Source organism: Mizuhopecten yessoensis, unplaced genomic scaffold (genome assembly GCF_002113885.1).
Source record: "Mizuhopecten yessoensis strain PY_sf001 unplaced genomic scaffold, ASM211388v2 scaffold10641, whole genome shotgun sequence".
Classification (NCBI taxonomy): domain Eukaryota; kingdom Metazoa; phylum Mollusca; class Bivalvia; order Pectinida; family Pectinidae; genus Mizuhopecten; species Mizuhopecten yessoensis.
The window spans coordinates 265,471-285,727 of record NW_018408648.1 but is presented as its reverse complement, the minus strand read 5'-3'; the positions used below and the strand labels follow the sequence as shown (position 1 = coordinate 285,727).

Here is a 20,257-nt window from a genome sequence, read left to right as displayed (position 1 = left end):
GGTTAATTAATATACTCAGACCTGGCTGTATCAGGTTTCATAAAATTAATAAACTTTGATGCATTACAGGAAAATTGAATCAATGTAGCCGTTATACTGTATACAAATGTACCAATTTTTCGCTGAGTTTAATTTTCACCTTTTTCACCCTCCATAATGAGGGAGGATTTATCATCACAGCGAACATTTGTAAACAACATAATATACATAGCAACTAAATGTGAAGGGCAAGTTCAATATTGGTTGAAAATGGGTATTTTGTCCATGGGCGAAAATTTGACTTGGCAAAAATGTATACAGTAATCTTAACCCTTTCATAACTGTAGTCCATGGTGGACTCAACCAGATCAATGCATGGTAGAGTTTACTGAAGTTACATAGGGGTGCTTAACCCTTTCATAACTGTAGACCATAATGGACTCAACCAGATCAATGCATGGTAGAGTTGACTGAAGCTACATATGGGTGAAAGGGTTAATTATTTAGTTTGTCCTGCAATAAGTCAAGTGACATATGCGTTATCTCTGACTCACAGTATGGGCGTTGGTCTTTGTAATATCTACACAACATGGACCTGTTACCAGACTCAGACTTATTACTGAACAGATATGGGAAATGTCCTGAGATTCAATAAAATCGCCTTCAAATGAATAGATTCAAAAGTACTCAATTTTCTATACATATTTTAAATAAATTTGATTTAATGAATTATTCACTGGTAGCTGAAGAAAGCTTGGTACATCTTAAAAAGCGGGCAATTAATTTATGTCACTAATGTATAAATATATTTATGTTAACAACGTTCAGTAAATTATATAGAGCTTTATATTTATATATATATATATATATCCGTATACATCAAATGCAATGCAATGTATTCTTTCCAAAAAAGACATTTTGTGAAAATTTATAAAATATTTAAGCAGACTTTGAAAGCTTGATTGATACTTTGGTGATCCCTTGAATAAAATCTTGAAAAACGAAACACTAATCCAGGTAAGGTTCGTGATAATTAAAAATTGATTTCATGTTTATTGAAGAAATTCATATCAATGTGTTGTCTCCCCAACAACAGCAGAATCGGCTAGAACATGCTCCGTATGAGAACTTGGATGTTATTGGTGGCCCTGACTTGGGGCTCTTCAGGACTTGGGGTACGTCTCCATTGGCAGTCCCATTCGAATGTGGGGAGAAGTATGGGAACCGAAGTGGCCGATTGAAGAAGGGGACCGAATTAGTCTTGTCTAGGCGTACAGGATCAGTACAAGGGCCGAGATTTATCGGGATGTCCAGCACGAGCTTTCCGCCACATGTCTTGAAACTGACACCCATAATGAGGCTGTAGCGAATTGTTGCGAGACGACATCCAGGCATGACACTAGGTAAAAAGTTTGTGTGGGTTGGGAGATGGATGTCATAGAAAATGATGTTACTCTTGTTTGTCTTTGTGATGGTGCCCTCCGGATATTTCTCTTCAACATTGGCGATGTTGAATTGGGCTTTGGAGCGGACTCCTTTGACAGTAACTGTCTGCCTCAGAACACATGTAATCTTTTTAATTCTATTTGCATAGCGGTTTTCGGTCTCGAGGTGGATTTTTATGTCGTCACCGGCAAGAAAGCAGGACCGATCCAGAGACATGTGAATGTTTGCAGGTTCCTTAACCGAGAACACAGAGCATGTTATGGGAACATCTTCAACATGGTTCACAGGCGTCATCGCCATAGGAACAGAATGAATGTCAAAAGGTCTTTTTACATGGAACACTTGTTTGCGTGATACCAACACTTTGACAAAATTGTTCATGGAGTGTGTACTTCGTGCTGAGGATGACGACCCTACATCATCACAAATCCGGGCTTTCACAAGGTACGTGGTTTCCATGTTGAAGCCGTTGATTTTGTCCTGATAAGTGATGGATGTGGGGATGCCTTCAGGCAACTGTAAACGGAAATTGGAGACATAGTGTCCCGGGGTGACGAGTGATGTCCAACGTCCGTCAGGGGAACCAATGATGTAAGAGCGTTTACTAAGAAACACGTCTCGTTTTGTGGTCGATACACCAGACTCCGGCTGTACAAGAGTTGCTGTGGTCTGGCCAATTATCAATAGTTCAATAAAACGAATGTCCATTTCGTTACTTACGTCAAATATTATCTTCCCAGTGAGCTCCTCTCCTGGTAGAAATCGGTGGCGTTCATGTTTGTCAAATTCTATGTCGAATTGTGTGACATAATATTCTTTTCGTTCTGGCCGTTGTCTGCGAAATGCTATAGAACCAGTCTTGGTCTCGGCACTGGGGGTTCTGCGTCGGCTCTGCGTTAAATGACCATTGGTCTTTGGATAACCACGCATACTTCCTGGATAGGTGGCACTTGCTTGCACTGTCCCATGGGAGTGAGGAACAGCCTTCATTGTCCTCGGGGATACTGGTACTCCCCTTACGGTCCCCTGGGGTACCGGTATACCTTGAACAGGGCCCTTGATGGATTGTCCTCCTTTATGATTTTCACCAGTCTTCGGAGTAGAAGGTTGGTACTTTAAATGGTTTGGATCTTCAGCCCCTGGCACTGTGATGATCTTGGCAAGTTTAGCCTTGGCAGATGACGACTCCGTGCGAAATTTCGCTCCACGTGGACTCTTGTTATTGCCATTACTGTTGTTCTGTATGTAATGTCGGCGCACTTCTTCTGTGTCCTGAAATGCCTTGTTTTGTATGTAATGGTGATGCACTTGCTCTGTTTCTTGAAAATTAAAACCCAAGTTGTTTTGTGACACAGAATCAAGATGGGTGATATGAACATCCAGATCCTGAAATAGCTCGCTGTTCATGGATCGTGGACTGTTGGGATCTTCCTCTTCATAGGAATTATGGGATTGACGATAACGTGCCATTCTGGCATTTGTTTGTTCATATCTTCCTACTGGCTGCATTTTTTTAAGTCGTTATAATCTGTCCTCGCTCAACTATGGTTCTTCTGGTCACCTTGTACCTTGCATCTCATTGTCTTCAACTGAAACAAAGAAAGAAATCATCAGTGGAATGTTTTTCTTAACAGTCTACATGTACAGTAGCGCTACATAAATATTTGGAAATCTCTATTTTGAAAAAAAATGTGTAGATGAATATATTATCACACTAAGACCCTGGGGGAAAAATGGGATCTCCAGAGTATAATCCTTAAAAATGCATCCCGGCCGTATTGAGCATCTTAAATAATTCAAAAAGAAAACACATATATTTGTCATATATTCCAACATGGTCACTTCCTTATAAGAAATATCACAAATGTTGAGGAATATTTTTTGTCTTTTCGAAAATGTTCATCCTGATATAATGGAACAAAATCATAGAAACCTAGTACATGTACTAATAACACAGTTTTAAGAAGGTTAAGTTTTTGTACCCGGCCCTCTGTCTATGCATCTATATTTCATGTCTTTACATATCTGTATGGTAGCCTTGGTGTATGAAGTTTCAAATTGCTTTCATAATTGTTTCTAGTTTATAAAATATCAAAGCACCTACAGCCTGGAGTCTGCCTCAGAATTTCTAGGACTCTGCATGATATCTTCGATCCAACATCAAATTCAAATCTACTTTTTCAGCTGTTTGAAGCAAAAAGTTCAGAGTACAACTGTATATATGGTTTCTAGCAAAAGTGTTGACACCCCAAATTCAAATCTATTTTTTCAGCTGTTTGGAGCAAAAAGTTCAGAGTACAACTGTATATATGGTTTCTAGCAAAAGTGTTGACACCCCAAATTCAAATCTACTTTTTCAGTTGTTTGAAGCAAAAAGTTGAGATTAAACAACTGAAAGATAATATTCTTTGAAAAGCTACAAAAAGCTTTCAAAATTAAAGGTGTTTGCTAATAGTAGTGGTAAGTTTAAGTTTGTTTACCCATTCACCCCTGAAATATCATAATGAACTATTCCAACCTTTGAATTGGAAGAGTTCAGATGTGTCTTCAGGGGTGGATGAGTTAAGGTGTAATCACAGACACAATCATTACGTGGTGACTTCTTATCGCTTAACTTACAAGTGACATTTAACATTTAAACAGCTGAATAGTTTCTCTGTGATTATTGTGGAATATCCCACGCTACGCTGGTCCTGCAACCATAAATTTAGGTGATTGTTATTGATTCATCTAAGCACATGCATTGTTAATGACAGCGATCCGTCGGAATGGTGTTTTTCTGTAACCTGGAGGGCTATGACATTGTAATATATCGGTTGATAAGGTGGGGGAGGACATATATATTCTGCACTATACTGGGTAATCAATGAACAATTATAGACACCAGGCCTGGGAATATTGTGCAGTGATAACATTGCATGCCAGCTAGCAGCTAGAATGCCTAGAAGTAATATTACTTCAGGATCTCCGTTCCACTGCCAACAATTGTAACTATGGATCGGAAACTTTTTTGCTGGTTATTATAAAAAATAGCTGCTTTAATAAATCATTTCTGGCAAGGAACTCATAAGAAGTGGAAGTTTTCTGAAAGGTAATTAAGATGAAATAGAATGAAAGATCAGTAGCCTATTGGTCTAAAAGTAAAAGTGCAACTCGGGCCTGAGACTAAGATTCAACCTCAGATACAGCAGTATGGTCACTCTAATTGATCTACCTGATAAGCAGTAGTATCCTAGCCAAAAATCCACTGCAGTAATATGCACAACAAAATTAAGGGGAGGTAACAACTATATGTATAAAAGAGTACAGTGTAACTCTCTAGTGTTATATGCCTGTTGTAGTCGGACAGCCTGTTCCTTAATTAACAGAGTATAGGGAGGCTTCCTAGCTGTATGTGTTACACAATTTCCCAGCACTCTCACATTATACAATGTAGCTGGAAAGAAATGTTTCATTATTTTGCCAATTATTTAAGGAAAGCTTAAAATGAGAATATTGAAGAATAACAAATTTATCAAATCATAGAAAATTCCTTCAATATCCTTAAAATCTTACTAAAATTTAAGAGGATCCGGGCTTATTTTAAACAAGCTAATTATGTACTCATCTGATCTTACTAATGTGTTTTGAACTCCAACAGTGGTGACATCTTCTGTTATGCATAATTATGTAAATGTTTGATTACCGGTATGCAAAAGAAAAATAAGTCAAAATTTAGATATTATTCAGAATTGACACTTTCAGTTGTACATGTATTTATGGTAAGTTTATATAAAGCCCAACTTAACCACATTTGAACAAAATATTTCAAAGTGAAAAATATTTTTTTTAGTTCTGCATGTCTATGGCTTTTTAACTCGTTAAAATCTATGTAAAAAGGCTGTAGCAAAGCCACATGTTAGTTGTCAACTTCTGAGACAGATTTAGTGTCAGAAACTTGTAACTTAACTCCTGTGAAAATAACATTTATGTTCACCTGAAGTGCTCAGTTTCCATCACTCATTTGTATGCAGCATGGGAGTGTTTTTTGGGAGTGTTTATAATCTGACTAAAGTTTATATACCTGGCTAGTTTTTACCTACACTCTATTTACCTTCTAAGTTTTCTTTTTAATTTAAAATATCAAAGCATTAACAGCTTCATAGACAATTTTTAATGACTTTTTATCATCATTTAACCTTTTAAAGATCAGGTTAAAAATGTATCAAAATAACCTTTGCTATTAATTTGGAAAATATGTATCGAATATGAACATTATTCAATAATGTTTACATAGCAGTTCTCAATATATGTTATGATTAAAGGAAACGAAACAATGTTGTGGTCAGTTGACTATGCTCAGTAAACTGACACTGTTGCCAGACGTTAAATATAACTTGTTGAACAAACCTGTTCTTTATTTTTAGATCCCGTATTTAGCTGTAGGCTTTGGTTAGACCAGCACTGTTGTATATAGAAAGGAATTTCTATTTGTTGTTGAAGTGTGTCTGAAGATTACTGCAGATATTGCCTTATCTACAGTGTAATTAAGATGCCAGGGGCGAAACATGTTGATTTTCATATTTAGTGGTACATGTATACAATTGTACGAAGACATTAATTATTAACACTTGTAAGTAGTTGTGTCGACAAAATAAAATTTGATAGGTGTTTATATTGAAGCCTGTATTTACACACTATATCTCCTTATAATATTGATGGTAAATGTAGTTTTTCAATGATCCAGCTGTCTGTGTTTCCAGCAAGACTTAAACTATATATATATATATATATATGTGTACGGTACCATGAGATGGCAGGATTTTACTGGAAGAGTTTTGTAGAGAAAATATCCAGTCTGTACTTGCTGGATTAAAAAGGGTGACAACTAGATCTAATTGTTGGCTCTTTTAAAGAATCTCAGCTGTATTTAAAAATTACCTGTGAATGCTTTCAACAAATTATCATAGATATATGGGTAAAAGTGGACCAGAAAAAGGTTTGAGATATACTAATACAAGGGGATGGGGGATGTTGTTGGGTCATATGTGATATGTAATTGATACTTATTATATTGATAACGATTTCCAACAATTGGAGACAAGGATTGTGGGTAAATGAACTACAGTAAAATCTATGTGGTTGGGTGGTGCAGCGGATAACACACTTGCCTTTCAACAAGGCAGCCGGGGTTCAATTCACCAATCAGACGTGACATTTTAGTTATGGTGTCATATAAATAGCTGCCTGACCTTGTGGGTTTACTCTGGGTACCCCTGTTTTCTCTCGCAATAAGACACCCACACACTAACATTCTGGCCAACGAGTGAAAAATTTAAGTTCAAATAACTTGTCTAATAATTGGTGTAAAAGAAAGGTTTAATGTTATATTTTATTTTTAGCTCACCTACCCAAAACTTTTCCCTTTAAAAAAAAGCCTTTATCTCCTGAACGACTGATTGGATTTTAACTAAATTTGATATGAAGCATCCTTGGGACCAGGGGCTCAATGGATTTATGACATAAGGGTGTGGCCCCCTAGGGGGTTTAGTTAGAGGCCAAAAAGGGGAAAATGTAGAAAAAAATCAAAAAAATCTTCTTCTCCATTTCCAGAAATGCTAAAACCAAATACTACTCATAGTTGTAAAGGCCTTTGGGTGGTTTATAAAAATTGTGATTTTCATGTCTCCTAGTATAGTTTATATATGAAATAGACATAATAGGCAATACTAATAAATCTTCCAATGTTACGAACGGAATTTGCTCATATTTGACAGAAATACTTGTTAGGGGAGGGAGGTCTGCTGGTGTAATATTTATTAGTCTGACCCCCTAGGGGGCTGAGTTAGGGGTGAAAAATGAAGCGAATTTCAAAAATCTTCTTCTGCAGTTCCAGAAATGTTAGTATCAAATACTACTCATAGTTGTAAAGGCCTTCGAGTGGTTTATGTACTTTGTGATTTTCAAGTGCCCCAGGTCCCTTATTTGCCTTTGGGGAGGGGGTTAAGTTTAGTATTGTTTATATAGACAATTCGACAAATGAACAGCCATCACATACTTTTTATCTCCAACCCAACTAATGTGATAGTAATAGTAACAACCTTAATTCTTTATGAATTATAAAGTCTCCATAGTAACGCTTCCAAGTTCTTACCCTACATGTCTGAAGTGGTTACAAATTGGCATTACAGAGCAAATGTAAATATTGTGCCATGATTGCTTAAATAACCAGGTAAGCGATACAGGCCCCCTTGGCCTCTTGTTAGATATATGTATACATAGTTCTGTTGATCAAAGCCTTTTGCATCAGCAGTTTTCTAATGGTTGAAAAGATACATACTATTGACAATTTCTCATGTTTATGAAATCTACTTTAAATTAAAATATTTCGCCTTGAACCAGAGTCAGAATTCAATAGACCTAAGCTCTTTATATATTTCTATACATAATCTGCTTATGAAATGTTTTTTTCTATCAATATTTCAAGCCTTTCTCAGTACGTAGGATACAAAATCGTTACTCACTCAATGTCTTAATAGGCATGCATATTAAGTTTGAGGTTGCCAATTTATTTTTATTCTGATAAGGAAGGCAAGATGATTGGATGTGTATAGGGGACATCACCCAGTTCAGCAGTGTATTTAAAACTTTATGGCAAATGTGACACCTTCCTTAAATGTCGACAGAAGGTAATATTACATATAAACTTACGTCTAGTTTTGTCTTGAAGCTATTCTGATTAAAAAGAAGTATTGCATATAAGGCTGTTGTATAACATTGGACCATTTCTGAAGTTAGTATGTGGGAAAACTGTCCAGGAGGCTTCACATCAAAATTAAAAGTAAAGACAGCAGGAAAATATCTAGATCACAGTATGACAGTGACTGGTGTTAAACCCCTGTATGACAATGACTGGTGTAAGACCCTGTATGACAGTGACTGGTGTTAGACCCCTGTATGACAGTGACTGGTGTAAAGCCCCTGTATGACAATGACTGGTGTAAGACCCTGTATGACAGTGACTGGTGTTAGACCCCTGTATGACAGTCACTGGTGTTAGACCCTGAATGACATGTATGACAGTGACTGGTGTTAGACCCCTGTAGGACAGTGACTGGTGTTACACCCCTGTAGGACAGTGACTGGTGTTAGACCCCTGTATGACAGTCACTGGTGTTAGACCCTGAATGACATGTATGACAGTGACTGGTGTTAGACCCCTGTATGAAAGGGACTGGTGTTAGACCCTGTATGACAGTGACTGGTTTTAGACCCCTGTATGACAGTGACTGGTGTTAGAGCCCTGTATGACAGTGACTGGTGTTTGACCCTGTATGACAGTGACTGGTGTTAGACCCATGTATGACAGTGACTGTTGTTAGACCATGTATGACAGTGACTGGTGTTAGAGCCCTGTATGACAGTGACTGGTGTTAATCCCCTGTATGACAATGACTGGTGTAAGACCATGTAAGACAGTGACTGGTGTTAGACCCCTGTATGACAGTCACTGGTGTTAGACCCTGAATGACATGTATGACAGTGACTGGTGTTAGACCCCTGTATGAAAGTGACTGGTGTTAGACCCTGTATGACAGTGACTGGTGTTAGACGCCTGTATGACAGTGACTGGTGTTAGAGCCCTGTATGACAGTGACTGGGGTTAGGCCCCTGTATGAAAATGACTGGTGTAAGACCATGTATGACAGGGACTGGTGTTAGACCCCTGTATGACAGTGACTGGGGTTAGACCCTGTATGACAGTGACTGGGGTTAGACCCCTGTATGACAGTGACTGGTGTAAAGCCCCTGTATGACAATGACTGGTGTAAGAGCCTGTATGACAGTGACTGGTGTTAGACCCCTGTATGAAAGTGACTGGTGTTAGACCCTGTATGACAGTGACTGGTGTAAGACCCCTGTATGACAGTGACTGGTGTAAAGCCCCTGTATGACAATGACTGGTGTAAGACCCTGTACGACAGTGACTGGGGTTAGACCCCTGTATGGCAATGACTGGTGTTAGACCCCTGTATGACAGTGTCTGGTGTTAGACCCCTGTATGACAGTGACTGGTGTTAGACCCTGTGTGACAGTGACCGGTGATAGACCCCTGTATGACAGTGACTGATGTTAGACCCGTGTGTGACAGTGACGACAGTGTGACCCCTGTATGACAGTGACTGGTGTTAGACTCCTGTATGACAACCCCTGTGTGACAGTGACTGGTGTTAAACTTCTGTACGACAGTGACTGGTGTTAAACCCCGGTATGACAGTGACTGATGTTAGACCCATGTGTGACAGTGGCTGGTGTTAGACTCCTGTATGACAGTGACTGGTGTTAAACCCCTGTATGACAGTGACTGATGTTAGACCCATGTGTGACAGTGACTGGTGTTAGACTCCTGTATGACAGTGACTGGTGTTAGACCCTGTATGACATTGACTGGTGTTAGACCCATGTATGACAGTGACTGGTGTTAGACCCCTGTATGACAGCCACTGGTGTTAGACCCATGTATGACATTGAATGGTGTTAGACCCCTGTAGGACAGTGACTAGGGTTAGACCCCTGTATGACAGTGACTGGTGTTAGACCCTGTATGACAGTGACTGGTGTTAGACCCCTGTATGACAGCCACTGGTGTTAGACCCCTGTATGACAGTGAATGGTGTTAGACCCCTGTAGGACAGTGACTGGTGTTAGACCCTGTATGACAGTGACTGGTGTTAGACCCTGTATGACATTGACTGGAGTTAGATCAATGTATGACAGTGACTGGTGTTAGACCCCTGTGTGACAGTGACTGGTGTTAGATTCGTGTATGTCATTGACTGATGCTAGACCCCTGTAAGTCAGTGACTGATGTTAGACCCCTGTGTGACATAGACTGGTGTTAGATTCCTGTATGTCATTGACTGATGCTAGACCCCTGTAAGTCAGTGACTGATGTTAGACCCCTGTGTGACAGTGACTGGTGATAGACCCCTGTATGACAGTGACTGGTTCTAGACCCCTGTACGAGAGTGACTGGTGTTAGACCCCTGTATGACAGTGACTGGTTCTAGACCCCTGTACGAGAGTGACTGGTGTTAGACCCCTGTATGACAGTCACTGGTGTTAGACCCCTGTATGAGAGTGACTGGTGTCCGACCCCTGTATGACAGTCACTGGTGCTAGACCCCTCTATGACAGTGACTGGAGTTAGACCCTGTGTGACAGTGACTGATGTTAGCCCCCTGTGTGACAGTCACTGGTGCTAGACCCCTCTATGACAGTGACTGGAGTTAGACCCTGTGTGACAGTGACTGGTGATAGGCCCCTATATGACAGTGACTGATGTTAGTCCCCTCTGTGACAGTGACTGGCGATAGACCCCTATATGACAGTGACTGGGAATAGACCCTGTATGATTGTGACTGGTGTTAAACCCCTGTATGACAGCCACTGGTGTTAGTAGACCCCTGTATGACAGCGACTGGTGTTAAACTTATGTACGACAGTGACTGGTGTTAGTCCCCTGTATGACAGTGAGTAGTGTTAGATTCCTGTATGTCATTGACTGATGTTAGACCCCTGTGTGACAGTAACTGGTGTTAAATTCCTGTATGTCATTGACTGATGCTAGACCCCTGTAAGTCAGTGACTGATGTTAGACCCCTGTGTGACAGTGACTGGTGATAGACCCCTATATGACAGTGACTGGTGTTAGACCCCTGTATGACAGTCACTGGTGATAGACCCTGTATGATTGTGACTGGTGTTAAACCCCTGTATGACAGTGACTGGTGCTAGACCCCTGTACGAGAGTGACTGGTGTTAGACCCCTGTAGGACAGTGACTGGTGTTAGACCCCTGTAGGACAGTGACTGGTGTTAGACTCCTGTATGACAGTGACTGATGTTAGACCCCTGTATGACAGTGACTGTTGTTACACCCTGTATGAGTGACTGGTGCTAGACCCCTGTACCACAATGACTGGTGTTAGACCCCTGTATGACAGTGACTGGTAATAGACCCTGTATGATAATGACTGGTGTTAGACCCCTGTACGTCAGTGACTGTTGCTAGACCCCTGTAAGACAGTGACTGATGTTAGACCCTGTATGACAGTGACTGGTGTTAGACCCCTGTGTGACAGTGACTGATGTTAGACCCCTGTATGACAGTGACTGATGTTAGACCCCTGTATGACAATGACTGGTGTTAGACCCCTGTATGACAGTGACTGGTGTTAGACCCCTGTAGGACAGTGACTGGTGTTAGACCCCTGTATGACAGTGACTGGTGTTAGACTCCTGTATGACAGTGACTGGTAATAGACCCTGTATGACAGTGACTGGTGTTAGACCCCTGTATGACAGTGACTGGTGTTAGACCCCTGTATGACAGTGACTGGTGTTAGACCCCTGTATGACAGTGACTGGTGTTAGACCCCTGTATGACAGTGACTGGTGTTAGACCCCTGTATGACAGTGACTGGTGTTAGACCCCTGTATGACAGTGACTGGTGTTAGACCCCTGTATGACAGTGACTGGTGTTAGACCCCTGTATGACAGTGACTGGTGTTAGACCCCTGTATGACAGTGACTGGTGTTAGACCCCTGTATGACAGTGACTGGTGTTAGACCCCTGTATGACAGTGACTGGTGTTAGACCCCTGTATGACAGTGACTGGTGTTAGACCCCTGTATGACAGTGACTGGTGTTAGACCCCTGTATGACAGTGACTGGTGTTAGACCCCTGTATGACAGTGACTGGTGTTAGACCCCTGTATGACAGTGACTGGTGTTAGACCCCTGTATGACAGTGACTGGTGTTAGACCCCTGTATGACAGTGACTGGTGTTAGACCCCTGTATGACAGTGACTGGTGTTAGACCCCTGTATGACAGTGACTGGTGTTAGACCCCTGTATGACAGTGACTGGTGTTAGACCCCTGTATGACAGTGACTGGTGTTAGACCCCTGTATGACAGTGACTGGTGTTAGACCCCTGTATGACAGTGACTGGTGTTAGACCCCTGTATGACAGTGACTGGTGTTAGACCCCTGTATGACAGTGACTGGTGTTAGACCCCTGTATGACAGTGACTGGTGTTAGACCCCTGTATGACAGTGACTGGTGTTAGACCCCTGTATGACAGTGACTGGTGTTAGACCCCTGTATGACAGTGACTGGTGTTAGACCCCTGTATGACAGTGACTGGTGTTAGACCCCTGTATGACAGTGACTGGTGTTAGACCCCTGTATGACAGTGACTGGTGTTAGACCCCTGTATGACAGTGACTGGTGTTAGACCCCTGTATGACAGTGACTGGTGTTAGACCCCTGTATGACAGTGACTGGTGTTAGACCCCTGTATGACAGTGACTGGTGTTAGACCCCTGTATGACAGTGACTGGTGTTAGACCCCTGTATGACAGTGACTGGTGTTAGACCCCTGTATGACAGTGACTGGTGTTAGACCCCTGTATGACAGTGACTGGTGTTAGACCCCTGTATGACAGTGACTGGTGTTAGACCCCTGTATGACAGTGACTGGTGTTAGACCCCTGTATGACAGTGACTGGTGTTAGACCCCTGTATGACAGTGACTGGTGTTAGACCCCTGTATGACAGTGACTGGTGTTAGACCCCTGTATGACAGTGACTGGTGTTAGACCCCTGTATGACAGTGACTGGTGTTAGACCCCTGTATGACAGTGACTGGTGTTAGACCCCTGTATGACAGTGACTGGTGTTAGACCCCTGTATGACAGTGACTGGTGTTAGACCCCTGTATGACAGTGACTGGTGTTAGACCCCTGTATGACAGTGACTGGTGTTAGACCCCTGTATGACAGTGACTGGTGTTAGACCCCTGTATGACAGTGACTGGTGTTAGACCCCTTTATGACAGTGACTGGTGTTAGATCACTGTGTGCCAGTGACTGGTGTTAGACCCTGTATGACAGTGACTGGTGTTAGACCCCTGTATGACAGTGACTGGTGTTAGACCCCTGTATGACAGTGACTGGTGTTAGACCCCTGTATGACAGTGACTGGTGTTAGACCCCTGTGTGACAGTGACTGGTGTTAGACCCCTGTATGACAGTGACTGGTGTTAAACCCCTGTATGACAATGACTGGTGTAAGACCCTGTACGACAGTGACTGGTGTAAGACCCTGTACGACAGTGACTGGTGTTAGACCCTGTACGACAGTGACTGGTGTTAGACCCCTGTATGGCAATGACTGGTGTTAGACCCCTGTATGACAGTGACTGGTGTTAGACCCCTGTATGACAGTGACTGGTGTTAGATTCCTGTATGTCATTGACTGATGTTAGACCCCTGTGTGACAGTAACTGGTGTTAAATTCCTGTATGTCATTGACTGATGCTAGACCCCTGTAAGTCAGTGACTGATGTTAGACCCCTGTGTGACAGTGACTGGTGATAGACCCCTATATGACAGTGACTGGTGTTAGACCCCTGTATGACAGCCACTGGTGATAGACCCTGTATGATTGTGACTGGTGTTAAACCCCTGTATGACAGTGACTGGTGCTAGACCCCTGTACGAGAGTGACTGGTGTTAGACCCCTGTAGGACAGTGACTGGTGTTAGACCCCTGTAGGACAGTGACTGGTGTTAGACTCCTGTATGACAGTGACTGATGTTAGACCCCTGTATGACAGTGACTGTTGTTACACCCTGTATGAGTGACTGGTGCTAGACCCCTGTACCACAATGACTGGTGTTAGACCCCTGTATGACAGTGACTGGTAATAGACCCTGTATGATAATGACTGGTGTTAGACCCCTGTACGTCAGTGACTGTTGCTAGACCCCTGTAAGACAGTGACTGATGTTAGACCCTGTATGACAGTGACTGGTGTTAGACCCCTGTGTGACAGTGACTGATGTTAGACCCCTGTATGACAGTGACTGATGTTAGACCCCTGTATGACAATGACTGGTGTTAGACCCCTGTATGACAGTGACTGGTGTTAGACCCCTGTAGGACAGTGACTGGTGTTAGACCCCTGTATGACAGTGACTGGTGTTAGACTCCAGTATGACAGTGACTGGTAATAGACCCTGTATGACAGTGACTGGTGTTAGACCCCTGTATGACAGCCACTGGTGTTAGCCTGTATGACAGTGACTGGTGATATACCGGTGTGTGACAATGACTGGTGTTAGACTGCTGTATGACAGTGACTGGTGTTAGACCCCTTCATGACAATGTTAGACCCCTGTATGACAATGACTGGTGTTAGACCCCTGTATGACAGCCACTGGTGGTAGACCCTGAATGACAGTGACTGGTGTTAGACCCTTGTATGACAGTGACTGGTGTTAGACCCCTTCATGACAATGTTAGACCCCTGTATGACAATGACTGGTGTTAGACCCCTGTATGACAGTGAATGGTGTTAGACCCTGTTTGACAGTGACTGGTGTTAGACCCTGTACAACAGTGACTGGCAGTGACTGGTGTTAGACCCCTGTATGTCAGTGACTGCTGTTAGACCCTGTATGACAGTGACTGGGGTTAGACCCTGTATGACAGTGACTGGTGATAGACTCCTGTATGACAGTGACTGGTGCTAGACCCCTGTACCACAATGACTGGTGTTAGACCCCTGTATGACAGTGAATGGTGTTAGACCCCTGTATGACAGTGAATGGTGTTAGACCCCTGTATGACAGTGACCGTTGTTAGACCCTGTATGACAATGACTGGTGTTTGACCCTGTATGAAAGTGACTGGTGTTAGACCCTGTATGACAGTGACGGGTGTTAGACCCCTGTATGACAGTGACCGTTGTTAGACCCTGTATGACAATGACTGGTGTTTGACCCTGTATGAAAGTGACTGGTGTTAGACCCTGTATGACAGTGACGGGTGTTAGACCCCTGTATGACAGTGACCGTTGTTAGACCCTGTATGACAATGACTGGTGTTTGACCCTGTATGAAAGTGACTGGTGTTAGACCCTGTATGACAATGACTGGTGTTTGACCCTGTATGAAAGTGACTGGTGTTAGACCCTGTATGACATTGACTGGTGTTAGTGACAGTGACTGGTAATAGACCCTGTATGACAGTGACTCCAGTATGACAGTGACTGGTAATAGACCCTGTATGACAGGGACTGGTGTTAGGCCCCTGTAGGACAGTGACTGGTGTTACACCCCTGTATGACAGTGACTGGTGTTAGATGGTGTTAGACCCCTGTATGGCAATGACTGGCGTTAGACCCCTGTATGACAGTGACTGGTGTTACTCCCTGTATGACAGTGACTGGTGCTAGACCCCTGTATGACAGTGACTGGTGATAGACTCCTGTATGACAGTGACTGGTGCTAGACCCCTGTACCACAATGACTGGTGTTAGACCCCTGTATGACAGCCACTGGTGTTAGCCTGTATGACAGTGACTGGTGATATACCGGTGTATGACAGTGACTGGTGTTAGACCCCCTGTAGGACAGTGACTGGTGTTAGACCCTGTATGACATTGACTGATGTTAGACCCCTGTATGACAGTGACTGGTGATATACCGGTGTGTGACAATGACTGGTGTTAGACTGCTGTATGACAGTGACTGGCGTTAGACCCATGTATGACAGTGACTGGTTTTAGACCCCTGTATGACAGCCACTGGTGGTAGACCCTGAATGACAGTGACTGGTGTTAGCCCCTGAATGACAGTGACTGGTGTTAGACCCCGGTATGACATTGACTGGTGTTAGACCCCTGTATGACAGTGACAGGTGTTAGACCCCTGTATGACAGTGACCGTTGTTAGACCCTGTATGACAATGACTGGTGTTTGACCCTGTATGAAAGTGACTGGTGTTAGACCCTGTATGACATTGACTGATGTTAGACCCCTGTATGACAATGACTGGTGTTAGACCCCTGTATGACAGCCACTGGTGTTAGCCTGTATGACAGTGACTGGTGATATACCCATGTATGACAGTGACTGGTGTTAGACCCATGTATGACAGTGACTGGTTTTAGACCCCTGTATGACAGCCACTGGTGTTAGACCCTGAATGACAGTGACTGGTGTTAGACCCTGAATGACAGTGACTGGTGTTAGACCCTGTTTGACAGTGACTGGTGTTAGACCCTGTATGACAGTGACTGGTGTTAGACCCTGAATGACAGTGACTGGTGGTAGACCCCTGTATGACAGTGACTGTTGTTAGACCCCGTATGACAATGACTGGTGTTAGACCCTGTATGACAGTGACTTTAGGCGTTTCCCCCCTGTACGACAGTGACTGGTGTTAGACCCCTGTGTGACAGTGACTGGTGTTAAACTCCTGTACGACAGTGACTGGTGTTAAACCCCTGTATGACAGGGACTGATGTTAGACCCGTGTGTGACAATGACTGGTGTTAGACTGCCGTATGACAGTGACTGGTGTTAGACCCATGTATGGCAGTGACTGGTGTTAGACCCCTGTATGACAGCCACTGGTGTTAGTCCCTGAATGACAGTGACTGGTGTTAGGCCCCTGTATGACAGTGACTGGTGTTAGGCCCCTGTATGACAGTGACTGTTGTTAGACCCCGTATGACAATGACTGGTGTTAGACCCTGTATGACAGTGACTGGTGTTAGACCCATGTATAACAGTGACTGGTGTTAGACCCCTGTATGACAGCCACTGGTGTTAGACCCTGAATGACAGTGACTGGTGTTAGACCCTGAATGACAGTGACTGGTGTTAAACCCCTGTATGACAGGGACTGATGTTAGACCCGTGTGTGACAATGACTGGTGTTAGACTTCTGTATGACAGTGACTGGTGTTAGACCCATGTATGGCAGTGACTGGTGTTAGACCCCTGTATGACAGCCACTGGTGTTAGTCCCTGAATGACAGTGACTGGTGTTAGGCCCCTGTATGACAGTGACTGTTGTTAGACCCTGTATGCCCTGTATGACAGTCACTGGTGTTAGACCCTGAATGACAGTGACTGGTGTTAAACCCCTGTATGACAGTGACTGATGTTAGACCCGTGTGTGACAATGACTGGTGTTAGACTGCCGTATGACAGTGACTGGTGTTAGACCCATGTATGGCAGTGACTGGTGTTAGACCCCTGTATGACAGCGACTGGTGTTAGACCCCTGTATGACAGTGACTGGTTTTAGACCCCTGTATGACAGACACTGGTGTTAGACCCTGAATGACAGTGACTGGTGTTAAACCCCTGTATGACAGGGACTGATGTTAGACCCGTGTGTGACAATGACTGGTGTTAGACTGCTGTATGACAGTGACTGGTGGTAGACCCATGTATGACAGTGACTGGTTTTAGACCCCTGTATGACAGCCACTGGTGGTAGACCCTGAATGACAGTGACTGGTGTTAGACCCCTGTATGACAGTGACTGTTGTTAGACCCTGTATGACAATGACTGGTGTTAGACCCTGTATGACATTGACTGGTGTTAGACCCATGTATGACAGTGACTGGTGTTAGACCCCTGTATGACAGCGACTGGTGTTAGACCCCTGTATGACAGTGACTGGGGTTAGACCCCTGTATGACAGTGACTGGTGTTAGACCCTGTACAACAGTGACTGGTGTTAGACCCCTGTATGTCAGTGACTGGTGTTAGACCCTGTATGACAGTGACTTTAGGCATTTCACACCTGTACGACAGAGACTGGTACTAGACCCCTGTGTGACAATGACTGGTGTTAGACCCCTGTATGACAGTGACTGGTGTTAGACCCTGTATGACAGTGACTGGTGTTAGACCCTGTATGACAGTGACTTTAGCCGTTTCACCCCTGTACGACAGTGACTGGTGTTAGACCACTGTATGACAGTGACTTTAGGCGTTTCACCCCTGTACAACAGTGACTGGTGTTAGACCCCTGTATGTCAGTGACTTTAGGCGTTTCACCCCTGTACGACAGTGACTAATTTGTGAATCTTTTGTGACAGTCACATACGTGGGAGACCAATGAATGATTCATAGAATCTTCCTTGTATTTATTTATTCAGTATTTATGAAATGTTTGCTTATCGGGTTTGATCAAGAACAGGGTGTACTATTTAATCAGTTCAGAATGTTTAATTTATTCACTGTTGAAATTTTGTCAATATTTTACATATTTATCAGGTTGAATATCTATACAAATGTTTAAAACAGTTTAGGTTTCATGATAATATATACAGAATTAATGAATTCCAGGAACTTTATAATTTTTTACCAATTTGCATTTACATATCAAAACCTTTAAACTCTATGTGGCTAACTCCTTTTTTGCTGAATTTACATTAAAGGTGTGTTATACAAGGTAACTTTTCTCACCTTTCGCCTCAGTTGAAGGTAAACATATATCTAAATTTGTAACAATGTAGGCCGTAACAGTTTTGTCATCCATCACACGCTGCCTTAGGTAACTTTGAATTCACATGACTATAGGTCCATGTTTCCCACATGAAATGAAAGTCCTGCTAACATCAAGGTAGACATCACTCACATTCACACCTGAAAGGGTATGTTACTAAGAATCCTTGATTTGTTCTGTATCCAGATTTCACTGTAAAATCACACCACACTCCCATAAAGGTTTTTCAGTGTATATAAGTCTCGGCACTTATTACAGCTGTAATTTGCACACAGCATTTCAAAAGACAGGTTTTGATATGGGATAAAACAATGGCCGCCGTTCTCATGGTAACATTACCAAGGATGTATTGGAAGTGTCTATCAGAAACCAATTAAAGTGCCTGATATGAAAACAAACTTTTTGAAAATTATTTAAAATATTAGATGAAAATATTGGCTTTTTACAGTGTGTAAATTTGATCTAAATCTATAATTATGGCAATCAGCATTATGTTTATATTGTATTTTGTGATTTTTGTCTCAGATGCGAGTTTATTCTGGACTAACCATGCATTTCTGTTTATATATACATGTATATACTGTCAAGACTTAATGTGTTGGTTTGATTGCTTAACCAGCCACTACCAGAACCGACGTTGACGATACTTCTTAATCACAATAAATCACATAATGATAATACAACCCATACTTACTCTGCTAATATGAAGATATTTCTGTTGTGGCCTGATGTCTGGTCATCCATTCCCATGTTTGGAACATGTTGGTATTAATCCAGTCGGAACTAGAACTGCACAGCATTAACCCACTACGACAAAGGATTACTGGTCATGTTTTCCTCTGTAGTACGACACATCCAGTGTTAAAGCTGGCCAGTCTATACCCCGTCACCTTATATGTCTACCCCGCCACAGTTCACACCTATTACAGATGTGAAGTTACCTGTAATGCTACCTGTAATTACTGGTTTATATATATTAAACTATTGGGTTCCTATAAAACAGTTCCAGTCAAGCGAAACGAGTCACTCCTAGCTTCCAGAGCTAACACATGGTCCTGATCACGACCAGCTATAGAGCAGGCAAGGCATTGGGAAATACACTTTAGAATCTACCCGAGTTTACTGCGAGTATGTACCTTGAAGCTTACCGCGAGGATCTGCTTGAGTGTATCACCAGTCATAGCGAAGTTTACCTTAGTTGTGACACTAGAATATTAGAGTTACACCGGATGAGATAATACAGAAAACAGGGGTGTACACACAGCAAGTACTACAAAAGCGAAATTTAATTCTCTTCTATTTGTTCAGTGGAGCGCAGCCTTCCAATCAATGGCCCTACCTTTAGCATTCGGTACTACTACAATAGAGGCGAGCGACACTGTAGGCAAAGACTTGTCAACTTAATAAATATTAAAAAAGGATTTTCTAAAACTCAAAATTTTAAAATATATGCCATAATGAAAATTGTA

The 20,257-nt window shown here is 42.5% G+C and overlaps 2 protein-coding genes across 2 annotated transcripts in view; one reads left to right on the top strand and one right to left on the bottom strand.

Moving 5' to 3' along the window:
- The window catches only part of LOC110461627 (alsin-like), a 73,203-nt gene that overhangs the window by 9,327 nt on the left and 43,619 nt on the right, over window positions 1–20,257 (top strand). The gene's annotated exons all lie outside the window — the stretch shown is intronic.
- Window positions 855–20,048, bottom strand: LOC110461628. The gene is made up of 2 exons (XM_021515172.1): window positions 19,483–20,048; window positions 855–3,014 (listed from the first exon to the last, which is right to left on the bottom strand). The coding sequence occupies exon 2, from the start codon at window positions 2,932–2,934 to the stop codon at window positions 1,045–1,047; it is 1,890 nt and encodes a 629-aa protein (XP_021370847.1). The 5' UTR covers window positions 2,935–3,014; window positions 19,483–20,048; the 3' UTR covers window positions 855–1,044.

Bases quoted from the DNA above. Each gene is read 5' to 3' on its own strand.
- LOC110461628 (XM_021515172.1), bottom strand. From the start codon at position 2,934: ATGCAGCCAGTAGGAAGATATGAACAAACAAATGCCAGAATGGCACGT.